The 21079-nt window shown below is 33.3% G+C and overlaps 2 protein-coding genes across 2 annotated transcripts in view; both read left to right on the forward strand.

The window, feature by feature from the left end:
* The window catches only part of LOC106100367, a 51760-nt gene extending 48728 nt beyond the window's left edge, over positions 1 to 3032 (forward strand). The window contains exon 2 of the mRNA XM_013279195.1: positions 2892 to 3032. Coding sequence (XP_013134649.1) covers positions 2892 to 3032 — 141 coding nt within the window. The remainder of the gene's footprint in view (positions 1 to 2891) is intronic.
* LOC106100368 overlaps positions 1 to 21079 on the forward strand; it is a 22215-nt gene that overhangs the window by 648 nt on the left and 488 nt on the right. Inside the window, exons 2-4 of the mRNA XM_013279196.1 lie at positions 5390 to 5645; positions 20469 to 20606; positions 20969 to 21070. Coding sequence (XP_013134650.1) covers positions 5408 to 5645; positions 20469 to 20606; positions 20969 to 21070 — 478 coding nt within the window. The 5' untranslated portion in view covers positions 5390 to 5407. The remainder of the gene's footprint in view (positions 1 to 5389; positions 5646 to 20468; positions 20607 to 20968; positions 21071 to 21079) is intronic.

Below are 21079 nucleotides of genomic sequence, written 5' to 3' on the forward strand. Positions count from 1 at the left end.
AAATACAATTTGAAGTCTTTAGTGTCCATTATTTGTTTTGTGACAACCGTGAGGTTTTATTTAAAACCGTAGCAAAATTTATACTAATATTTCCTTATACTCAGTTTATTCCTAAGTTTAAGATACCGCATTTATTTGTAAGGCTGTTGCTGTTTTTTTAAGTTTTGTAGATTTATTTTCGGGTAAATTTCCATACATTTGTAAAATAGTGTTAAAACATACCGCAACATAGGATTTAACATTAACATAATAATGCGGGCGCAATTCACCGCCGTGTCTGCGGCTTTGTGCGTCAACTTGCTGCCAGTTGCCAGTCCCGGCTCTATAGGGGCTGTCTACACCACTTAGTGCTATGGACGGACAAAGCAAGATATTTTCACATAATTACGGTTACTAGCAAATAACAGCTTTAGAGCGGGCGCAGACCTCTGACTTAACTATCCGCACAACTGTTGTGCGATTGTCGATAGTTACGCAGCCCATTCAACTGTTTAGTTGCATTACTAAAAATCGAGTAATGTGCGCATCTCCATAGCTTATATCAATCAATTCAAATTAAAGCGCGACTTAACAGTTGTCCGATAATTAAGTCAAAGGTATTCGCGCGGTCTTATTCGTATTTTTCGTATATCGTATTATTCGTATAATCATGTTGTCAAAATTTACTCATAGATGTCGTTTTGTTTCTGTCATAGACAATAGAATATTTGAAACACTATAAATATAGTAACATGTTTAAAAATTAAAGGTTAATTTGAAATAACAATTAAATCTTGTTATATTTAGTGAAGCGACACAATTAGTCGAATAGATGACCGTCTTAAATAATCTAGAAATAGTATATAGTAATAGTGAAGATGATACCAGCGTGGCTGTGAACATTTCAGTGTTCGCCGACAATATTTTGTAGCGCAGGTTTCCAACGTGCGACGTAAATGACCCTTATCGCGGAGCGGCGCAATCGCCTATTATACGTCAGCGAACCTCTATATTTACGTAGGTTTTGCGGAACTAAACCACAATTTGAAATTACCAATTACAACCCTGTGTTAGATTTGTTTGTGCATTCAGAAATAACATGTCATTTGCATTTATTTATTGTTTTAATGTATTAAATGTTTTGTCTTTTGCAAAATTCTTATAAGTATTTTCGGTAGTAACTTCAAGTAAGACATTAAAGTTACTTGTGTTTTAGATCAAATAGGAAAAAGAACTTACTAAATTTTTGTTTTTAAAAATTTGAGTGAAGGAATAAAAAAATATATCGTTATCAATTGAAATTTGAACAAAATAACGAATGTGAAGAAATGGTGAATGTGCACTAATGTTGCATTACATTTAGTTCCTTTTGTTTCTATAGCCAAATCACATTTCGTGCAAAGTCGTATAACGTTTCATGATAGCGTTTCATTGCAAATATCTTTATAGGATTATAAAAGTTATTGTTTAAAACGAATGGCGCAAGATGACCGGTCATTTAGAATTAATCCTTTCAACTATATCAAGCACGAGCTTTATTGGACAGCGGAAACGAGTCTAAAGTTGCATTGTGGGGGATTAAACGCAACCCAATTAAGTGGCGCGGAGTCCGTGCCTGCCTCTACTCGATATCAGATTAGCTACTCACGGGATTACATTAGTGGACGTCATACTGCGCTTATATACCGTCTTCTCTGCCCATCCAATTATATCTCCGTGACACTCAATAGTGACGGAGATTAGATTCGAAATACCGAGCTATACGTGTGAGCGATTCGATAATGACAGGCTGTTGAGAACATCATATTAATTAACATATTAGTAAACAACAAATGTTTATCGCTTACAAAAAATACTTGTTAAGTAACAATTGTGTTAGGTACTTGTTCAATTGCATAGAATAGGGCTTACGACCTGTGATAAAATAATCTTTTACTTTGATCAGATAAAACCTAAGTTGCTATTCCGGTATTCAGTCAGGATTTTACTAAGTAAATTATTCGAAAATCAATAATTTAAGTACGATCACAAATATTAAACTAGTTTTTATGTTATAAACATCGCGATTAACCTTTTATATATAAATTCTTTGTTTAACCGGATATGGTAATTCTGTAAATAGTCAATAAAGTTGCTAATTTCCTATTCAAAATACTATTACCGGATACGTGTAATGTACCTCTATAATCCAGCCTCAATATGGTGTGATTTACGAATCAATGCGCATATTGTGAATATGTAAATGCGAATTATATTATTGGATATCTAATTACTGTGCCGTCATAAATTAATTAACTCCTAATTGCGTATTGGTCGATATCTGTCTCAGGCGGAACAATGCGTGTCACGTATTGCCACATTGATCGCATACATTCCATTTTGAAATTCATTCGACCAAGAAATTTGAAGCCTATTTTAGTATGAAGCTATTATGATCGAATTGACTGATATATTGCATTCATCCCGTTGCGTGCGTTTATGAAATTAATTTAGTGGCTAAAATTGAGCACCCTTTGATTTTAGCAGTTATGCGAAACGGTTGTTGATTTAATGAGTTATTTGAATTATATAGTTTAAAGAATAATTTAAATGCGATAGTTACGTTAAATATTGATACTATCTCGTTACATAGATCTTGAATGGATTTGCTTAATCTCATTATTTTTATTAGAAACTTGTATTCATTTGGAAAAGTACTCTATAATCATATACCTGGAAAATTATTGCCGCAGAAGCAGGTTTTTTAACTTACTGATTGTTGTAATAAACTTTTGAGGCAATTAAAAAAATATTTTATGGTTAATAAACGATTTACCTTAATTTTGTTGCGATACATCGAGCCTTATCATCGATTGTAAATATTAATCAACTTATAATAACACTGGCTTATCCGAATATCTTAATTATAATAGGTGAAATTCTGGCTTCGGAATGAGAACGCTTACCGCTGCAGCGGGACTGGTGCTGCGGATTCAGCACACGTGGCTCTCGCCGCTCGCCGCACGCCGCACGCTCGACCTATGCTCTACGTGATCAGACTCTACGATTTCTAGCACAAATCATTTGTGTGACTTCGCTTTTTGCTGGCGTTTTCAAAACTATTTGAAGTTTCCACTTGAATTGTTTTCGGTTAACACGCCACCGATTGTACGTTTTATTATAAAAACATGTTTTATCAAACTTGAAAAGTAAATAAGGTTGTTGTTAGTAATAATAAAAGATATAAAAAATATATGTTAATATCAATAATCTTTGTCTTAAATATATGTCAATATCATAAATCTTTTTGTTTTTCAGTTAAAAATTGCAATTGTTATTATTATTTGTAGCATGCTAAAATAAATTTTATAAGACTGCATTAATGCAGCTAGATGGAATATTTTCAAGCATGTTTTTAAATCTCATATAACATATTTTTAGATTTAGTGCTCGCTTGAAAGAGTGTCAGCGTGTAAGTTTTAAAATACAGTTTTAATACAGCTTCGTTTGCGGCTCGCGACTCATATTTTTCATGTTCGCGTTGCTCCCCATTGGTTTAATGCTTATTTCATACGTGACGCGGCACCGCAATCCCTGTATCGTATCTCTTTCTAATGGCTTTCCTTTCGGCAAAGTCGTGTGTTAGTTTAATGCATTTAATGCATTATTCATTACAGTTGCGGTAATGCAATAACTTATTTAGCTCTCATGTTATTTGAAAAGCTCGATTCGGAGAGCTTTTTAGAAAATACGCTAGCACATTTTAAGGTCGATTGTGGGTGCAAGTTATTAAAAGTTGGTTCTACTAGTAATTGATTTTTGTATCAAAAAAAAACATAAACAAAGAAAAATTTTCTTAAAATTGTACTGTAGCTGTTATCCGATTTCGTAAAGACTTTAAATGTCTACACATGAGGAATTACGTCTTTATGATCATATGTAATAGCATAAGAAATAAAGTCACAATTGAACGTCGATCCTAAAATTCAAATCATAAAAGATGCAAAGATGTTCTCTTTTAAATAATGTTTACACATCGGGACGTAGAAAGTCCAATATCGCATTTGGAACGTGTATAATGAGTGTAAATACTGAGTAGGAACGGAAGAGGCGGGGGTATGTAAAGGAAGCGTATTTATTAACGCTGCGACACAGGCGAGTAAACAAGGAATCTACTTTATATTAAACCGAGCGGTCCATCTGAACCGCTATTAGCCTGCGACGGATCATAGATGTTTACAAACAGCTAGAACTGCTTTGGAAAAATTATAAACGATTTAATCTCATTTATATCTTTATCACCTTTAATTTAAAAACTGTAATAATACCGTGACAATGGATAATGTACCGTCACTTGTACCGTTTATCTTGTGATTTTAATATCTTATACAACATAGTATAGTCAATTATAATTATTGTAGAAGTAAAATTTCATAATTGATCTTAGTAAAAATCAATGTACCTACACAGTATAACTTCTACTACAGTAAAACAGTGCGATTAGACATTAGTAAAATAGATTTTTTAATTAAAACGTTTTTTTTTTTAATTACAGTCAATTCTAGTAATTTTATGTTTCTATGGTGTGTCGGGAAATATCTAATGAAACCGCCAATGTTTATTCTGGCGATACGTAATGAGAAACGAGTGCAGCAAACCTTAACAATCGTCGCTCGCGCTAAATTTCATGTCTGGATATTAATTTTCACATCAGCCTCAGAGACCTCTCTCGAATTCTTGTACAACTCAGACCTTCATTTACATTCAACTGTATTGAAACATAACCAATTTCAATATTCATTTTCGAATGAATACGGCGAACGCGATGAGATGGAAGTTTCCAGTAAATAGAACTGTAGGTAAAGTTGATTGTTATTGAGTAAATATAAGAAATAATGTCTGTTAGATCGCCGGTCGATTCACAGCCGAGGCCGCGGCGCAATCCACTGGATTAGGGCGCGAACACGCACGCCGCGCCCAACTTCTCTATTTATGTTCGCGTCGTTACCAAACAACTTGTAGGCTCTTTATTACAGCTGTTCTTTTCCGCTCACGACATCGCTACTGCCTTGATAAAATATCTTGTAGATTTTTATTCGGTGAGAGACAATTGTTGTCTTACTTTTTGTTTTTTCCGAATTAGGTAACGGAAACGAGACTCTTACATTTGCTGACTTACATACTTACCTTTGAATTTATACGAAACTAATACACTTTATTTCGAAGTAGACTTTTTAACAAGGCCGAAACTTTATGTAATGTATTATTTGTAACATCGTGACTTGAACACTTTTATACGATGTATTAATAAATGTTAACTTTTTTCGTAACTTATGTAGTCTTTGTCGAATTAATTATAAGTTAAAAATAGAAGACTAATTTAGAAGTTCATTTCATATATATTAACCGTTTAAAATGATTTTTTTTTCAGATGTTTTAAGGCGATGGCATGAGTGGACCGAGGATGGAGCGGGCGAGCCGGCGCGCAAAAGCGGGCTCGTTGAGCGGGCTGTCGGGTGGACTTGGTGCCGGAGTCGCGGGAGGCACTAGTGTACGCAGACAGCGTTCGCTGGAGTGGACCGGCGACCGGTACAGCAGCAGCGACGACGACCGCCCTACTCAGCCACCCAAGATCGCTGATAGAGTGTTCGCCTCGCTCCTCGCTCAAGCCACCCAACAATTTGACAGTGAGTTTTTTTGTAAAGCAAGTCCTACGGTCGTTTACTAATTTTCTTGGCCTTAACTGTGGATTTACCAAGGTACGCTTGTCATAGAATATTATTTGAAAACGATGTGAATTATAAATATCCCTAGAGCAAATCTCTAGAAACTTAGGAGTAAAATAATGTCATCATTAAAATGCAATTTTAAATAAGAGTTACGAATTAAACATGAAAAGTTTTTAAAAAAAGTTTATTTCGTCGTCTGACGCTAGTTGGTTTATTATATTTTGGCCTCTCATGTTTGCAAAGCAAAGCGTAGCGTCTGCTACGAGCCGCTACGAGCTACAGCGTAGTCTGGATTAGCTTAAAATTTGTTATTCACCGAGCGACACGGTCGAAGGTCCGCGCTGAGCCCTAACAAGTGGCATCATTAGTGTAGCATTTCGGGGAAGCGCGGGGGCGAGCGAGGGGGCCAGGCAATTGATAGGGGAGCGCCCTGCGGTGAACTTATGAGGAAAACTTTACACGTAAACCTCGCAACCTCAGCTTACCATCCTTCTGTCATGCTAACTAAGGAGTTGATGAAGTCAGATATACGTTGCTTTATAACTTTCATACATCAAAAATGTTCTGAGCTTACAACATCAGACGAGCTTAATGTAATAACATTTTGCATGTTAGTGCATTAACATGGAAGATAAATAATTTGAAATTATTGAATTTGCCTACAGAAATATATTATGTGTAGTATAATATTGCTGTTATTGACATGATTCCGAGAGATTTGTAGAATTAATATTGCGCTTCATAATAACATCTGGAGTTCGATGAATCGGAAAGTATTAAGAATTTATTTCTCGGTTTGATTCAATGTAACGAATTGTAGTAAATAAGGTATTTAAGGTGTTTGCTTTGAATATGTATGTAACAAAATAATTATGATTATTTTTAGTACAGACGAAATTGAACCTAAAGAATAATTCTAACAGTCAATGTTGCAAAATGTGAGATATAATATTTATTGTAGGTAATCTAATTTACATTTTAATTTAATTTCAATATAATCAAAAACATTTATGTCGGGATTCTTCGCTGATATGATTAAATATTATAAAGCCATGGAAATGCCTATATTGAATGATTAAAATATCAAAAACAACAGAATTTTGTTGAATAAAATAACATTAAGGTCTCAAATTAATACAATATGGTAGTTAACAAAGTTTCATTGACTGAAGGGTGGTAATAAAATAACTGCACGTTGTGCAATGTAATGTTTAATGAAGATATATATTTTTTTTGCTTAAATCCGCGTTTGTAGTGCATTTTTGCAGTTAGAGGTTTTTATTTGAAACGTAAATTATTGTACAAATCTATGATGACACCTATTCGTACACCAATGTTATAATTAACATTCGCACGACATCGCCGCGGGTCTCACATAATTGATTACCATTCCATGTTAACCTAATACCTAGGAATATGCGCTTTACGATGATACCAAACTAGTGTTAAATGTTCTTACACACACGTTAATAGTCCATAATTTACAGCGTTAATAGACTAATGCAGTTCAAAATAAAACACACACTATGAGTAGCCCAAGACTAAAAAAATTTAAAAGGGTTGCATAAAAAATAACAAAGTTTTTGTCGTGTATTTCGTATTAAGAATAATCTTTTTTATAGGAAGTGTGTAATAAGACAGATATAGTTGCGCTTTTGCTTTGTTTTGTTTAAATATTGAGTTAATTGAATGACTTCATAAAACAAGAGGGAGTGCACACAGCGCGCGGTCAAATCGACAATTACCGCTGTATTGGGACCGGCTTGTTTGTGCATTGGGACGTTAAGTGGACTATACAATACATACGTTTGCAAGTGTTTACTTTGACCGTTGTTTCGAAGCAACACTATATATTTTTAAAATAAACATTGACAGTAAAGCGTACGCTTTGTTAAATATTGGAATTTGAACAGAAGTGTGAAAACTATATCGTAATGGTCGCACTTCTCTACAAAGATATATGTAAAAAATATACTACCATATGTTACGAAATCAAACACATTATTTATTAGAACATTGAAAGATAGAAATAAATTCGCGGACACATTATTTGTTAAAAGCACAAATCGATGTTATAATTTAATATTATAAGCAGCTTTGAATAGCAAAGCAGAAATAAACCACTCAAGAATTCAACCACTTAATTTATCTGAGTTGACAATAAAGAAAGACTCTGAGAATATTGAAAAATAAAATAAGCCTGTATTAATATTGGAGACAGGGTACTGGGAGACGGTTCGGTTGTAGTTTTCATTTCATTTTGTGTTATTCTTACACAAACGATATCGGTGGTTTTATTAGAAAGCAAGCCCACTAAGTACGCAATATCTCCGACAGTCTGCGAGAATCCTTGCGGAGGCAATGCCCCGTTATTGCATGGAAATTCTTCGGCGTGCAACTTCATTCAGCGACTCCCTTTTGTGTAAAGGTTCCAGTGCAATGTTCTCGGGTTATTGTTTTTTCAAAAGCGACAGAAGCACCTGATATTACCTTTTCCGGTCTTACAATAACTCAGGTTTATTCAATTACTGTGTTTGCTTTTATTATGATCGGAAATGTAGTAATTAAGGTTGATTAATCTGGTTCGTTAATTTCAATTTCTTCTTATTTCGGTAATTACTGTATAGAAAATGTTAAAATAACTTATCAGGAGATATAAAGTTTATAAATGAACATGTACATAAGTAATTTACATAAAACAACGTAGCCTAACGCACATAGCATGAGTGAGTGCGTCTATTCCGTGCATTTCGTTAATTGCCCGTAAATATTTAGTCATCGGGATGATGCCGTAAACTGTGATGAGAGCAAACAGTTTCCGCTCTCCATCGACAATTGCTGCTATATCGAGACCCGCATAATCAAGCTTCAGTTTCAAATATATTTTATTTGAAATTATACGACAGTATTATTCTAATACATTCAATCAATTTTGTTTTATTTTCAATTTAATTTTAAATTTGTCTATTCACTGTAAGAAGAAATGAAGTAATAGCCACCACCAGTATTTCATCTCATTTTGCTTTGATTTTTAATCCGAAAAACGAACTAGATATTTTAACTTGACAACTTATTTTAAATGTATTTGTACTTATTTAACAAGAAATAACTGCATTTATAAACTGCATGCAAAACACGTTATGTTGTAAAGTTGAAGGAGGTTTTCTTTGGAAATTTCTTATTCTTACAAATAAAAAGCTTTGCTAGAAAAGCTTACAATGCTTGCAACGCCAAAATGAGACTTTTAGCATAATGCTACTCACTTGCACTCGGTATGTAAATGTGAATCCATTTGAAGGATATCATTTACAACGACAATGTTAAATAATTTTTTTATAATTTTTTTTTAATATAAATTGTTTGGTTTAGCACTGAGATAAAACGTTGATTTTTTAAGTCACCATTTTTTATTCACTTCACTTTTTACCCCTTAGTATTCAGACGTGTGTCAATATAATTAGTATATGTGCAGGTGATACGGTCCAACGCACGAATGGGCACAGCAATAATGTAAATTCATATTTAGATAATCGATGTGTCTGGCTTAGTACTGTGCATGCTGATAGCAGTTTACATAAAACAATTAAATACTTGCATCATGTATAAAATACACAAGCTATACTCTAATAGGTAGAATACTTTAAGTTTTTTGAATAATAATTTTTAATGGAAAAAGCTTAACATGGATATTTACGGTCGATTTGTTATATTTTTTTAAAGGTAAAATATTTTCTTTTACATCAAATTTTAACAAAGAAACAAGATAATTTATAATGCACAAATAACAATGACATGCTTAATGCATTGTTTGAGTTTGTGGTTAATTAACTTTGTACAACTAATTAATTATAATGATTTAATTAGTTCAGAAAACCGCAACGTAATAGCGCGTTGGACAGGTACAGCGACGTATACATTATTACATTTAATGGCGATTGTAATGCACACGATAATAAACCTATTTTAATGGAACAATATCATTCATGTTACTATTCCAATTGAATTTCTATGAAGCCATTTTACTTTATAAATAAAGCATTGTTTATATGTAGCTTCTGTTTGAATCCAACCATTTAATAACTATAAACATAGCTTAAATATATAAAAGGTAGCTTTTGTATTTAATTTTTAATTTATAAGGATGTACATTAAATACAACATTGAGATTATTGTTCGTAATTAAAAAAAAACTATCATCAATAAAGTCATTGTTACGGTCGTTTTTTGACCAACTACAAGAACAGTCAATATTTCATTTATTCGAGTCGTTGAAGGTTGGTAGCGGATGGACGTGCATTTAATATCGTTACTGCTTACCTTTGGCAGCGGCTGCTAATATGATTAGTCTCGCCGCACGTTGTATTTTTGCACTTAATGCGCCACCGGACTTCATAAAACTGGACTAACGGACAATTTAAACAAATATTTAAAGAGCAAAGATACTTTACGAACTGCTATTACAGACATATGCAAAATTATGTTTTTCAAAACAATGACTTGTCCATAAAATATTCGATTAATTTGATCGTAATATTAAATTACAGATTTAATTTTTTTTAGTTTACATCATTATTCTGTATCTTGGTAATAATATAAAGAAGTAAAGAGAAAGCGGACATAACAGCAAAAAAAACCCTAATAGTAAATTTACAGTATTTTTTGCAAATATATAAATGTCATTACAAAGGTTAAGTATTATATTTTACAGCTATGCAAAGATGTTCTTGTATAAGAGAGTATTTTGAATATGCCATTTCTAATAAACATATCGATGACGCAAATAGTGGCGTTTTAACGTTGTTACGATCACTAACTTCGCCGGCAAGTAATATGATTATCGGAAGCTTTTTACTCGCTAGTCCGCTAGCACGGCCAGACGGAACTAGTGGCTCGGCTTTTAATATTAAAGCAATCGATTACCGACGCTCACTGCCGACGTAAACAACCCATATCTGTTTGTTGGAATAATAAAAAGCTTTATATTTGATACGATATTTGAAGTACATTTGTGACTTTTCATTATCATCATCATCATCATCATCATCATCATCATCATCATCATCATCATAATCATGATTAGCCTTTTGCTACCCACTGCTGGACATAGACGCCCAATGCCTTCCACAAAATGTCCTCCGCCTTTCGCATCCAACGACTTCCCGCCGTGCGCACTAAGTCGTCATCAGGCTTTTACGGATTGCTAAATATGTATATTAAGTCTAAACGTTGTTTAATGGAATATACGTATCAAACGCGATGTAAGAGGGAGATAGCAACATCAGCTAATGTGATTAGTCTCACCGCGATGCAGCCGCGGCGGGTAATGTATGAAAATATGATGCATTTCGTGTATAAGGCACACGGTTAAAGCATTTTCAAAGGCTGGTTAATTCATCAAAGTTTATGTGCAACTCGTAATGTCAGTTTTTAATTAGTTTAAGAAAAGAAACATAGATTTTGCGTGTTTTACGTAACAATCTAAAATACGGTCAAAGATTGGTCCACTGTTTAAAATTGTTATTGAAGAAACAAGAAAATTGAGTTATTAAATTAAGATATTAGTCCATTTGTTTTGTGAAAATGTTATAATCACATCATGTTTACCGAGCATTGTATTCAAATAATTTTGTAAAATAACTTTTTATGATTTTCTTATGTAACGTCGCAGCCAGTTTAAGATAAGTTGAAGAACAATCAGATAACTTTTACATTATCTTATATTAGAGTAAAACTTTAGAATATCATTTTCTTAGATATAAGTTAGAAAGCAAGTTTTGATTTTGGTTTATAAATTGGAAGTGCTTATTTCTTACTTGAAATGCTAAATATTTTAACACAGAACTTACGTAACATATTAAAAAATAGCTAAACGAAATCGGAGCGAAATTTAAAAGTCAAATATAACAGTGATAATAAATTGTAGAGATAGTGAACAGATGTAGAGGTATTTCGGCAATGGAAACATATGATGTTGAAAGTGTAATACATGTTTTATTAATGTGGCGTAGCGGTCAGAATGTAAAATTAAATTCATATCTAATCTGAGCGCGTTCACCCTCATCTGTTGGGGGTTTGTCTGTTCACAAATTAAACTAGTTGCGGTGCCCGTCGCCCGTCGCCCGTCGCCTGATGCCCGCCGCCCGCCACCCGGCGCGCGACAGACGCCACATGCGGGCTGTTATCACTCGTCTGTGGCCATAGATAAGCCACCGACCTTTCACTAATACAATTCTAAAGCTTTGAAATTAATTTTACCGAATCTCAAAAACATGTCATTTTATGAAGAGGTGAAACATTATCGTATAATTTTCTGTTTCTCTGTTTATTAGTTACTTTCATTTGTGTTTTACAAATAGTTTTTTTTATAGTTTTGAATGGTCGTAGACAAGAAGTAAAAAAGCCAAATTCAATTATTGTAAGTGTTATTTATCTGATTTTCTACAATAAGGAAAGTTTCAATAAAACGAAATTTCTTAAAAACCGTATAACATAAATAACAGTACAAAAACGATAACCTAAAGAAAAACAAACCAACTTGTAACGTATTTTATTCTAGAAAGCAAAGTAAACTTTAGCACGGCTTAAGTATACAAGAATTCCTTAGAATAACTCAACTTCTGAACGTATAAATATCCCATTTTTTCCCTTTATCATTCAAAAATAATTCATCTACTTAACTTCTTTCTTTTATGCTGGAAATTCTTTGAAGTCGACGAGAGCTCCCAAAAAGTAATTTTATTAATTACGAGTCAGGAATTCAACAAAGTTCTACGCTCGGGCGGTCCTTTTCTGTCTTGAAACGATCCATTATCTTATGAAGATTTAGAAATTCCTGCGGTAAGTCGCGCCCGTGGCCGCGCCCTCATCCCGCTACTCGCTACTCACTACTCGCTACCAGCCGCTCTAGATATGACAAATTATATGTAAAGATTATTGTTTAAAATTGTATTGTATGAATATGACTAAGCCGAGAATATGCGCTACAAGTTTTTTCTCCAATAACCATGATGTCGACATATTATTCTTCATACTAATGTTATAAATGCGAATGTTTAGATGGATGGATTTTGTTTTTTTTTTTTAATTCCACGCGAACGGAGTTGCGGGCGAAAGCTAATAAGCACATAAATGAGACGGTATGCAATATGTTACGAGCAAAATAAAAGAAAAATGAAAAACTGTTCGCAATTAATTTTAGCAGAAATGTGAACTCTATATCAAATTGTTTGTAAAACGTTGCTTTGGCCCATGTAATTTGTGTTAACAATTTTAATTGTTTTATTTGTTTGCTTGTATTAATTTCAACATAACAACAAAGGGGCTAACTTCGTAGCTTAAATTTATTACGCTTTCCTATTATAAAAGTTGAGTAAGTTCCACGAGGCGACGGTCAGAGAGAGCGGCGCAGCGGCTCCGTGCGAAAACAAAGGGTGGAGGGACTTGCGCTGCCCTGCGGACATTTTCTCTATAAATGTTGCCTTCTCTTTGTCGTTTTGTTCGGAGCGAGGTCACTAGAGGGCGCTATAGACAACCTCATTTACCCTCTTTAAGAGAAGCGATCGCAGTTGACTCCGAGGAACCGCAAGCTCGGCTGAAGCAGGTTGCTTTAACAGACCATTAATACTGCGGTGTGTAACCAGAAGGTACACCAGCACGTTGAATCTAATGCAATCTAGCTAATTGCACTTCTTTAAGTTTTCTAATCTTTAAGTAACTACTTTTGTTCCTGCTCTTGACTTTGGTACATTTAAACTTGTGTGTTTGCAATTTCATTAAAAGTTTTAATGGTCGTAGAATTTGATGTAATTATAATGAAATTGCCATATTAGAGCAAGAACTAAGTTTTTTTTATGAGTTAATATTAATCAATGTTTCTATAAAAGAAAAGAAACAAATGTTTGTGTTCTGCTTATCTAAATCATATAGATTTAGATGAAACTTGAACCTTCTACGTTCTGAGGACGCATGATAAAGTTTGTGTTAAATTGAAATAATGAAACAAAGTAATTTTCGTTTTAAATTAATATCGTGAGAAAGATTTTGTTAAATATATTATGCATGTTTTAATCAGTACACAAGCGTTTACAAAGTCATAATTTACACCTACGACATCCAGTCGACACAGTAATTTGTCTGTAAAGCTAAACGTCAAGATACGTATGAAATTGGATTTACCCCTATCTTGAGTTACGATTATAACAGGGCGAAGGCAATTGGTTATTCCGTTTAGCTACCGAGAGGGGTGAATGAATGATCTTAGAGAAGATACGCTTTGGGATATGTTAAGTTACGGATTAAAATACTATTTTCTATTGTTGCAAGGTTGATTTAATAACTGTTTTAGAACAACTGATGAAGAACGTTTCAACCTACATGTCTGCTACGTTTATAGTCTAGAAATATTAACATGTATTTAAAACTGTTATTGTAACTTATACATTTACACCTTATATAGTTAGACTCTGTTTTGTTTAACACATGTTTTAGTTCATTGTTCACCGCTGATTTACATTATGGACGTTAACAGTATTTTTTATTATAAGCATCATCACAGTACTTTCGGTTAATACTTCATTATGTTTTAGTCAACATTGTATTAGCCAATATATAATAATGTTTCAATAATGATTTGTAAAAATTCCGCATCGGGCGCTTGAGTCTCGGTATTAAAGGGTTGACGAATATTTAACCTTAAAAGTATATGTATTATGAAACAAATAAAATCGATTATCACCACATTAAACTTTGTTATTAGTCCAGGAAAATTATACATGGCAGCGTATCAACTATGGACACAATAGAGGCGAAGAAAATTTCAATAATCCCACTAGGTTTGCGAAGAGCAATGCGCACGTGTCTAGGATTAGGCGTAATTGATGTGCGCCGTTTCTAATCTCCGGGCCGTGCGCCGTACGCCCGCGCCGGCCTCCGAACAAAAACTTGTATGCCGTGTCAACAATTCCGAATTGTTTTCATACGTCAGTTTGAATATTCAACAGTTATCGTCGGTATTTCGCAAAAGGGAGATTTTAAAAGCTCTGAATTTTTAATTCAAACTGTTAGCCGGATTAAGGCGCGTCCCCGTTTAGTTTAAATTTTATCGCGGATTTTGAAACAAAGGTATGAATAATGTATTATGTAACAAATAATGCTATCTTCTAATAAATAGAAAAGAAAGATAGTTAAAAATTATTAACCTCAAACTATTTGAAGAAATCTAATGTTTAAAATACAGCTTTTTAAATTCAAAGTTAATATAGAAAGCCCTCGGCGGTATTTTCTAAGGTGAAATATGTAAAATATAACTTGAGATCAATTAAATTATGTACAAAAAAAAGTCTTAGCTTTCTGAATTTATTTGGTAAGCGCATTATAATTTCAAGGAGGTGCTGTGGCCGTGTATTATTCGCGTGAGCTTCTTATCTCTTGATATTTAAATTCCAACCTGAGCCTCAAAATAGTTCAAATTAAATGGGCCTTGTAAATTAAGTGTCGGTATCACGCAATTCCAGGGAAATAGCTTTAAGTGGTTTCGGCGTGTTTCTACTATTTTATCAGACTTGGCTTAATGACTACAATTTAGGAAATGATTATTACAGAACATTTCATTCTATCGCCACTTAATATATCATTTTGTGATGTTTTTGCATATAGACGAAATTATTTGTTTTATTTATTGGCTGCAGGAACTCGTTGTTCACGTTTTATGTCAGATTTGGGAAATGTCGGGGCGAAGTCCAGTTATAATCAAAATAATAAAAAAATCCTCTTTTAGTGCTAATTTTGCCTAGGCGAATGAAACAATAAAAGTGTTATAAAAGATACGACAACGAATAAAATTCTTATTATTTCACGTTTATTATCTATACTAAAGACAAATAAAAGAAAATAATGTATGCAGATATATTCTTTAGATGTTTTTTGCTTACGTTTATATATTTCTATAGTTTTTTACAAATGCATTTAAGTTTTAAACTAGTCGAAGGAAAGAAATGAAAGAAAAATGTTTTTAATCTCAGCTTAATGATGTTGCTCAATTTATACTATCTGAAAGGCAAAAAATATTATAATGATTAAAAAAATATATTTGACGCGGCGGGAGACGGGCGGTGGGCAGCTGCGCCGGCTATCGTTCTCGAGGGTAAACAGCGCAGGCGGGACGATTGAACGTGAAAATTTAATTCAGGTCATTTTCATCGCGAAGAAAAGAATCTGTTATTTTCCAGTAAGGACGCTGTTATTGCATAAATACATTTTTCTCTGATGAGATTTTTAAATGACGACAAACTAAGGAATATTTAAACTAAAAACGGAAAATTTTAACAGATTGTTTTTGATGTTGTTATAAAAGAAATGTTCCATTACATTATTGCAGTAAGGCTTAACCTAGACATGGTTTGATAAAAGTACCATAATTATATCTCATTTCGAACATTGTGTCAATTATTTTTTTGGGTTATTTAAAGGATAGGCAACCCGTCTGGGTTCCTACAAATTTGTATTTTAGACTGGGAAATGCAAAGATCTCACCGAGACCGCACCGAGACCGGACGGTACTCGCTTCCGCGAGCCTCACGGTTTCTGTCGACATTTAAATACAACCTAACTTGTCAAAGTTTGCCGTTTCGCTAGCAAATGCTCGTACTGAAACTTCGATTTCAACAGCCATTTTAAAAAATGCATTGGGAGTAGAGTAAGTAGAAAATAAATCGGTTTTGTAAATAAATATTCAATATTAACAATTTAGATTAAGAAATATATTTTTGAAGACGTTAGTAGGTATAGTCATGAAACTAGAGTACACAGGATATCTTTAGATTAATATTTTTAAGACTGTTGCGAATTCAAGTGGGCTTTGAGTGCATTAGTAGAGAGTAATTTTAGTTGTAAAAGTCTTGTTTTTCTTTAAAAAATACGAACACGGTTACACAAATATAACGTATGTTGACAGAAAATAGGTTTTATTTTACTTATAAATCATTGTAAAGGATCATACTTCTCTTCGATTAAATTAATCCATTAAAATTTCATATTCAATCTCAGCTTGTTTACTGAAGGGACGCATCGTCTAACTTACTTCTCTCTATTGCGATTTGATTTCTATTCCTTAGAAGGCAAAGGTATATATTACGTTGCGAGGATTGATATTATAAATGTAATAACACGAACCGTCATAACTTCCAAATATCTTTCGGCAACGGAGGTTGTAAATAATATGCATAATTGATTTAACATGATCCATACTTCACGGGTACTCATTACTTACATTTCAGGTTTGCCGATTTTTAACATCTATCGTAAATGTTATGTGGTCAGATGGGACTCTTTTGCTATCTCCAAGATATCAAAAAAGTCTGTTTCGTCTGATATTTAGCGTACATTTGTTGACCGGCAACGCGTCGATGATCATATCAACGATTCCGCTTCTTGTTTATCCTCTTCTCTTATAAAAAATGATTAAGCAAGAAAAAATTTACACTAAGGGACTGGTTAACTATTATTGATATTATGTAAATTTAAGTTGTTGCCTTCATAATGTATGTAATATAATGTACTTGTATATTAGCATAGTAATACAATATTCTACGTAGCCTTTATATCCTGGAGAAAAGAATGTTCGTAGATTACAGCTTGTATTATATATTCAGTAACAAAGGCCGTCATAACCTCTAAATATTGCTGGCATCATGCATAATTTATTTAAGAGGATCGGTTCCGAATCTGGCAAACGGAGATATCCATTACTTACATTGAGCGGCGAGGTAGACAGTCTTGTTTGCGGACTTCTAACTTAATATAACGGACTGGACTTTACTTACCGAACTAACTACTTCTTTGTATTTGACAATATTTCATTGTATTATCAAAGGTCTCAAAATAAGGGTACTCCAGTCTTTACTACCCAATTAACAGTGATTTTATTGAATAGGTTAGGTTTTTAGGATAAAAGACAAACTTCGAGAATTGAGATACTTTTAAACCGAAATGATTTTACGTTGTACTAATTTTACATTTTGGAAGAATTTGAAGATTTTTTATATGGAAATCGTGTCAAATTGTAATTGTATTTAAAATAATTGAGTGACTAAGCTAAAAATTCTGACTTAGATTTAAACGTTTCAAGGAAGAAGATAAAGATGAATTCTGCTTAGGACAGCGTCGCCGGTTCAGCGTTTAAACGGAAGTTGCAAAAGTTCTTTAAATTAATACTTTGTCATGAATTACGTAGGTTTAAACATACTTTAAATATTGTTTATAGTTGAATATACTTAAGTCTTCTTAACTCTCCACAGCAAAATTTATAAATATTTTTTCTAAGTTCATTATACACGTTAAAAAAAAGAGAATTATTAATAGTAAAACTCCACTAGAGTATATTCTATCTTGGACTAAGTCTGTCTGCGGTCGGTTATTGACCTACCTGACCCCCATTCATTCATATTTATAGTGAACTGAGCTAACTTTACGGCCTGGCTGAAACAATGAATCACTCTTAATACTTGAACCACCTAGCTCGCTATTAGTTAGCTAATGGCCAGTTTCAATCCATTCGTTTGCTGGATGAAGTTAAATTTCAAAGTTCATAAACATCTATTGTTTCTCAGCGAAAATTCACGCAGATATTTAGGTTATTTGACTATACAATGCTCTTTTGAATAAGAAACTTTTAAATGTGAAAATCTACCAATAACTACCGTCAATTACTTTAGTCAATTAGAATTCTAAATAATAACAGCTATTAAAAGGAGTAAAAGAATACTGCAGTAATATTAAATTTATGAAGCACCAAATTACTTATAATTCCATTAGAAATGTAATAAATCATAACAAAATTCTGGTAACAGTTAAATACATATGATTGAATTTATTGAAAAAAAAAACTGTATTATGACTTACATAAATTGAATGGTCTATATAAAATCTTAACTTCGTATATACAGAGTGTTTGCTATTTGATTGTTACATATTTATGTAGGCGTCTTTATAATGTAACACAATATACTAATTGACTTTGTAAAATCGTAGTGTAAACTGAGGCAAGGTGCTTAGTTTCACAAAGCCTCAGGCTACATAATGCCCGTAACTTTCCTTACACCAACATTCGACTTTGAAATATTAATTCGGACCAAAGTTTATTACAATGTAGTATTTACCAAAAAGCATAAACAATAACCGTAGCGATTCATCTCAAAATACATCGTTGTGAAGTTTCACGTTCTTGGTAAATGTTAGTTAAACTTACTAAATAAGTTTAAGGTAATTGTGAATTTTAAAATTAATTAAATAACTAGTAATTTATACATTCATTGTTTTATGCTTTGGACATTGGGTTAAAATGTTGAGGTTAGCAATATAAGTTAAAAAAAAACTTACATTGACGACGTATTTTTTTTATTTAAGTTTCTTTTTCCAAATTTATCTCTCATGTGGTTGTCTACAATTATTATTTATTATCTGTAAACAACTAAGTTCTACCACGGTAGATATAAAAACAGTTGGTAATTTTTAGAGGAAAACATTATATGACTTTCGAGGGTAGTTGATACAGTTGGTTGGAGAGTTGGTTCGATCTGTGCGCATATATGTTGTGAAATTCGTGTTTTATTCAGCTGCAGCACCGCCATTCCTTATAATTACTGTTAAAATCTATTTTGAACCACTATCAACGTTCGCCTCTGAGTTTATCTTGGCAATAGTTATGCATAATTGATATAGCTGCCACAATTTTCACTCAAATTGTGCCGTAACCACAAGTCCATTACTCATAGTTGTCTGTTTAACCTGTAGTTATTAAATATTAATTTTAACTTTATGGATTAGATTATATAATTATTTTACATTTAGTCTTCTGTTTAGCGAAGAGTCGTATCTATGTAATGTAAGTAATATGCATTTTCATGATTTTATATATGCGCAGAAATACATTTATTTTCAATATCTGTGGAGTATGCTTCGGTAAATTTTCCAAATAATTAAATCTGTGTGTTACTTCGTATTAATTTTCTTAAGTGCGTGGGAGATTCTTTCTTCCACTAAGATCGAAGTTTTCATGAGAAGTCTGAGAACTACAAAAAGCTAACGCAAATAGAAACATTAAGTAACTTCCAAACTCAAGAGGATTGAACAGTACGTATTAATGGGAGTTAAATCGAAATGTTATTTATTTAGAACGAACCTAGTTCACATAAGCCATTTTGTTCCAAACACAAAAAGTAAATTAAATACATTTGTTGTGATTTCAGGAATGTTTCTTGTTGATAAAGCCTACAAATTCAGTGTTTATTAATTGTTATTTGACACACATTAGTGGGCAAATAAGTGAGATTATTAAAGTACGTGTTTTTTTAGGGCATACACTTTTGTTTGGACAGCGTGTTTGGTAACGTAGTGAGGCACCATCGCCTCGGGGCTTGTAACTCGCGCTCCTAGTCCTTCGGCTTTCATACGTGTTTGTTATTGTTTTGAATTACCTATTCAAATAAGCCGCGTAAAATTTACAACTTTATACCCTTAATGTTTCACTCATAACATTGATGAACTTGCCCAAAAATTATGAAAATCTGAAAAGCCTCAAACTCGTTATGTATTCAAAAAGTGGATTAGAATAAAAATAACATTGGAATAAATACTCGTGTTAGTGTTTTATTTGTTTAATTAATTGGGCAAACGTGTAATTAGTTCACATTATGTAGAAGTTGGAAAACATCTGGAACAACTTTAATCATGCGCTACTTCGCCTATTAAATAAATTTAAATAAGGGTTTTGTTTTTTTTTTTCAGATGAACAACGTCGAATATACGGTTCTGAGAATGGAGAAGACTCGCCGCGGTACATCAGCAGTCCGCAACGGCAAGCATCGCCCTTCCCTTTAGAAAGCACCAATCGAAGATTTTATAGAAGAAATCGGAATTCTAAAGGTATTACACATTAGTATTTAAATTTAATAGAGGGCGCACACCTTTGACTAAACTAATGCACAACTGTTGTGCGTTTGTCGAATGTTTCATAGCCCATTCAAGTGTTTAGTTGCACAATTATAATCGAGTAGTGTGCGTACCTCCACATAAGCTCCTAGCAATCAAAGCGAGATTAAATAGTTGTGCGATAGTTTAGTTTCAGGTGTGCGTACTGCTTATGCTCTAACAATCAGTTATCCTACATGATATCATTAATGTCATGTACAAATTAGATACTTGATATATCGTGTTTAATAGTCGTTTTAGTTGTACGATGTATTTATTTATGAATTTTACAATCTTACATTTTCCAATTAATTCAGGTGAGGAGGTGTTCACCGCAGAGGCAGGAGGGACTCTATCGCGCCGCCACCGCCGCCCTGATGACTTCCCGCACGACACCGCCAACCGAAATCCTAGGCATTGTCATATCA

Source organism: Papilio polytes, unplaced genomic scaffold (assembly GCF_000836215.1).
Source record: "Papilio polytes unplaced genomic scaffold, Ppol_1.0 DF824047.1, whole genome shotgun sequence".
Taxonomy (NCBI): Eukaryota; Metazoa; Arthropoda; class Insecta; order Lepidoptera; family Papilionidae; genus Papilio; species Papilio polytes.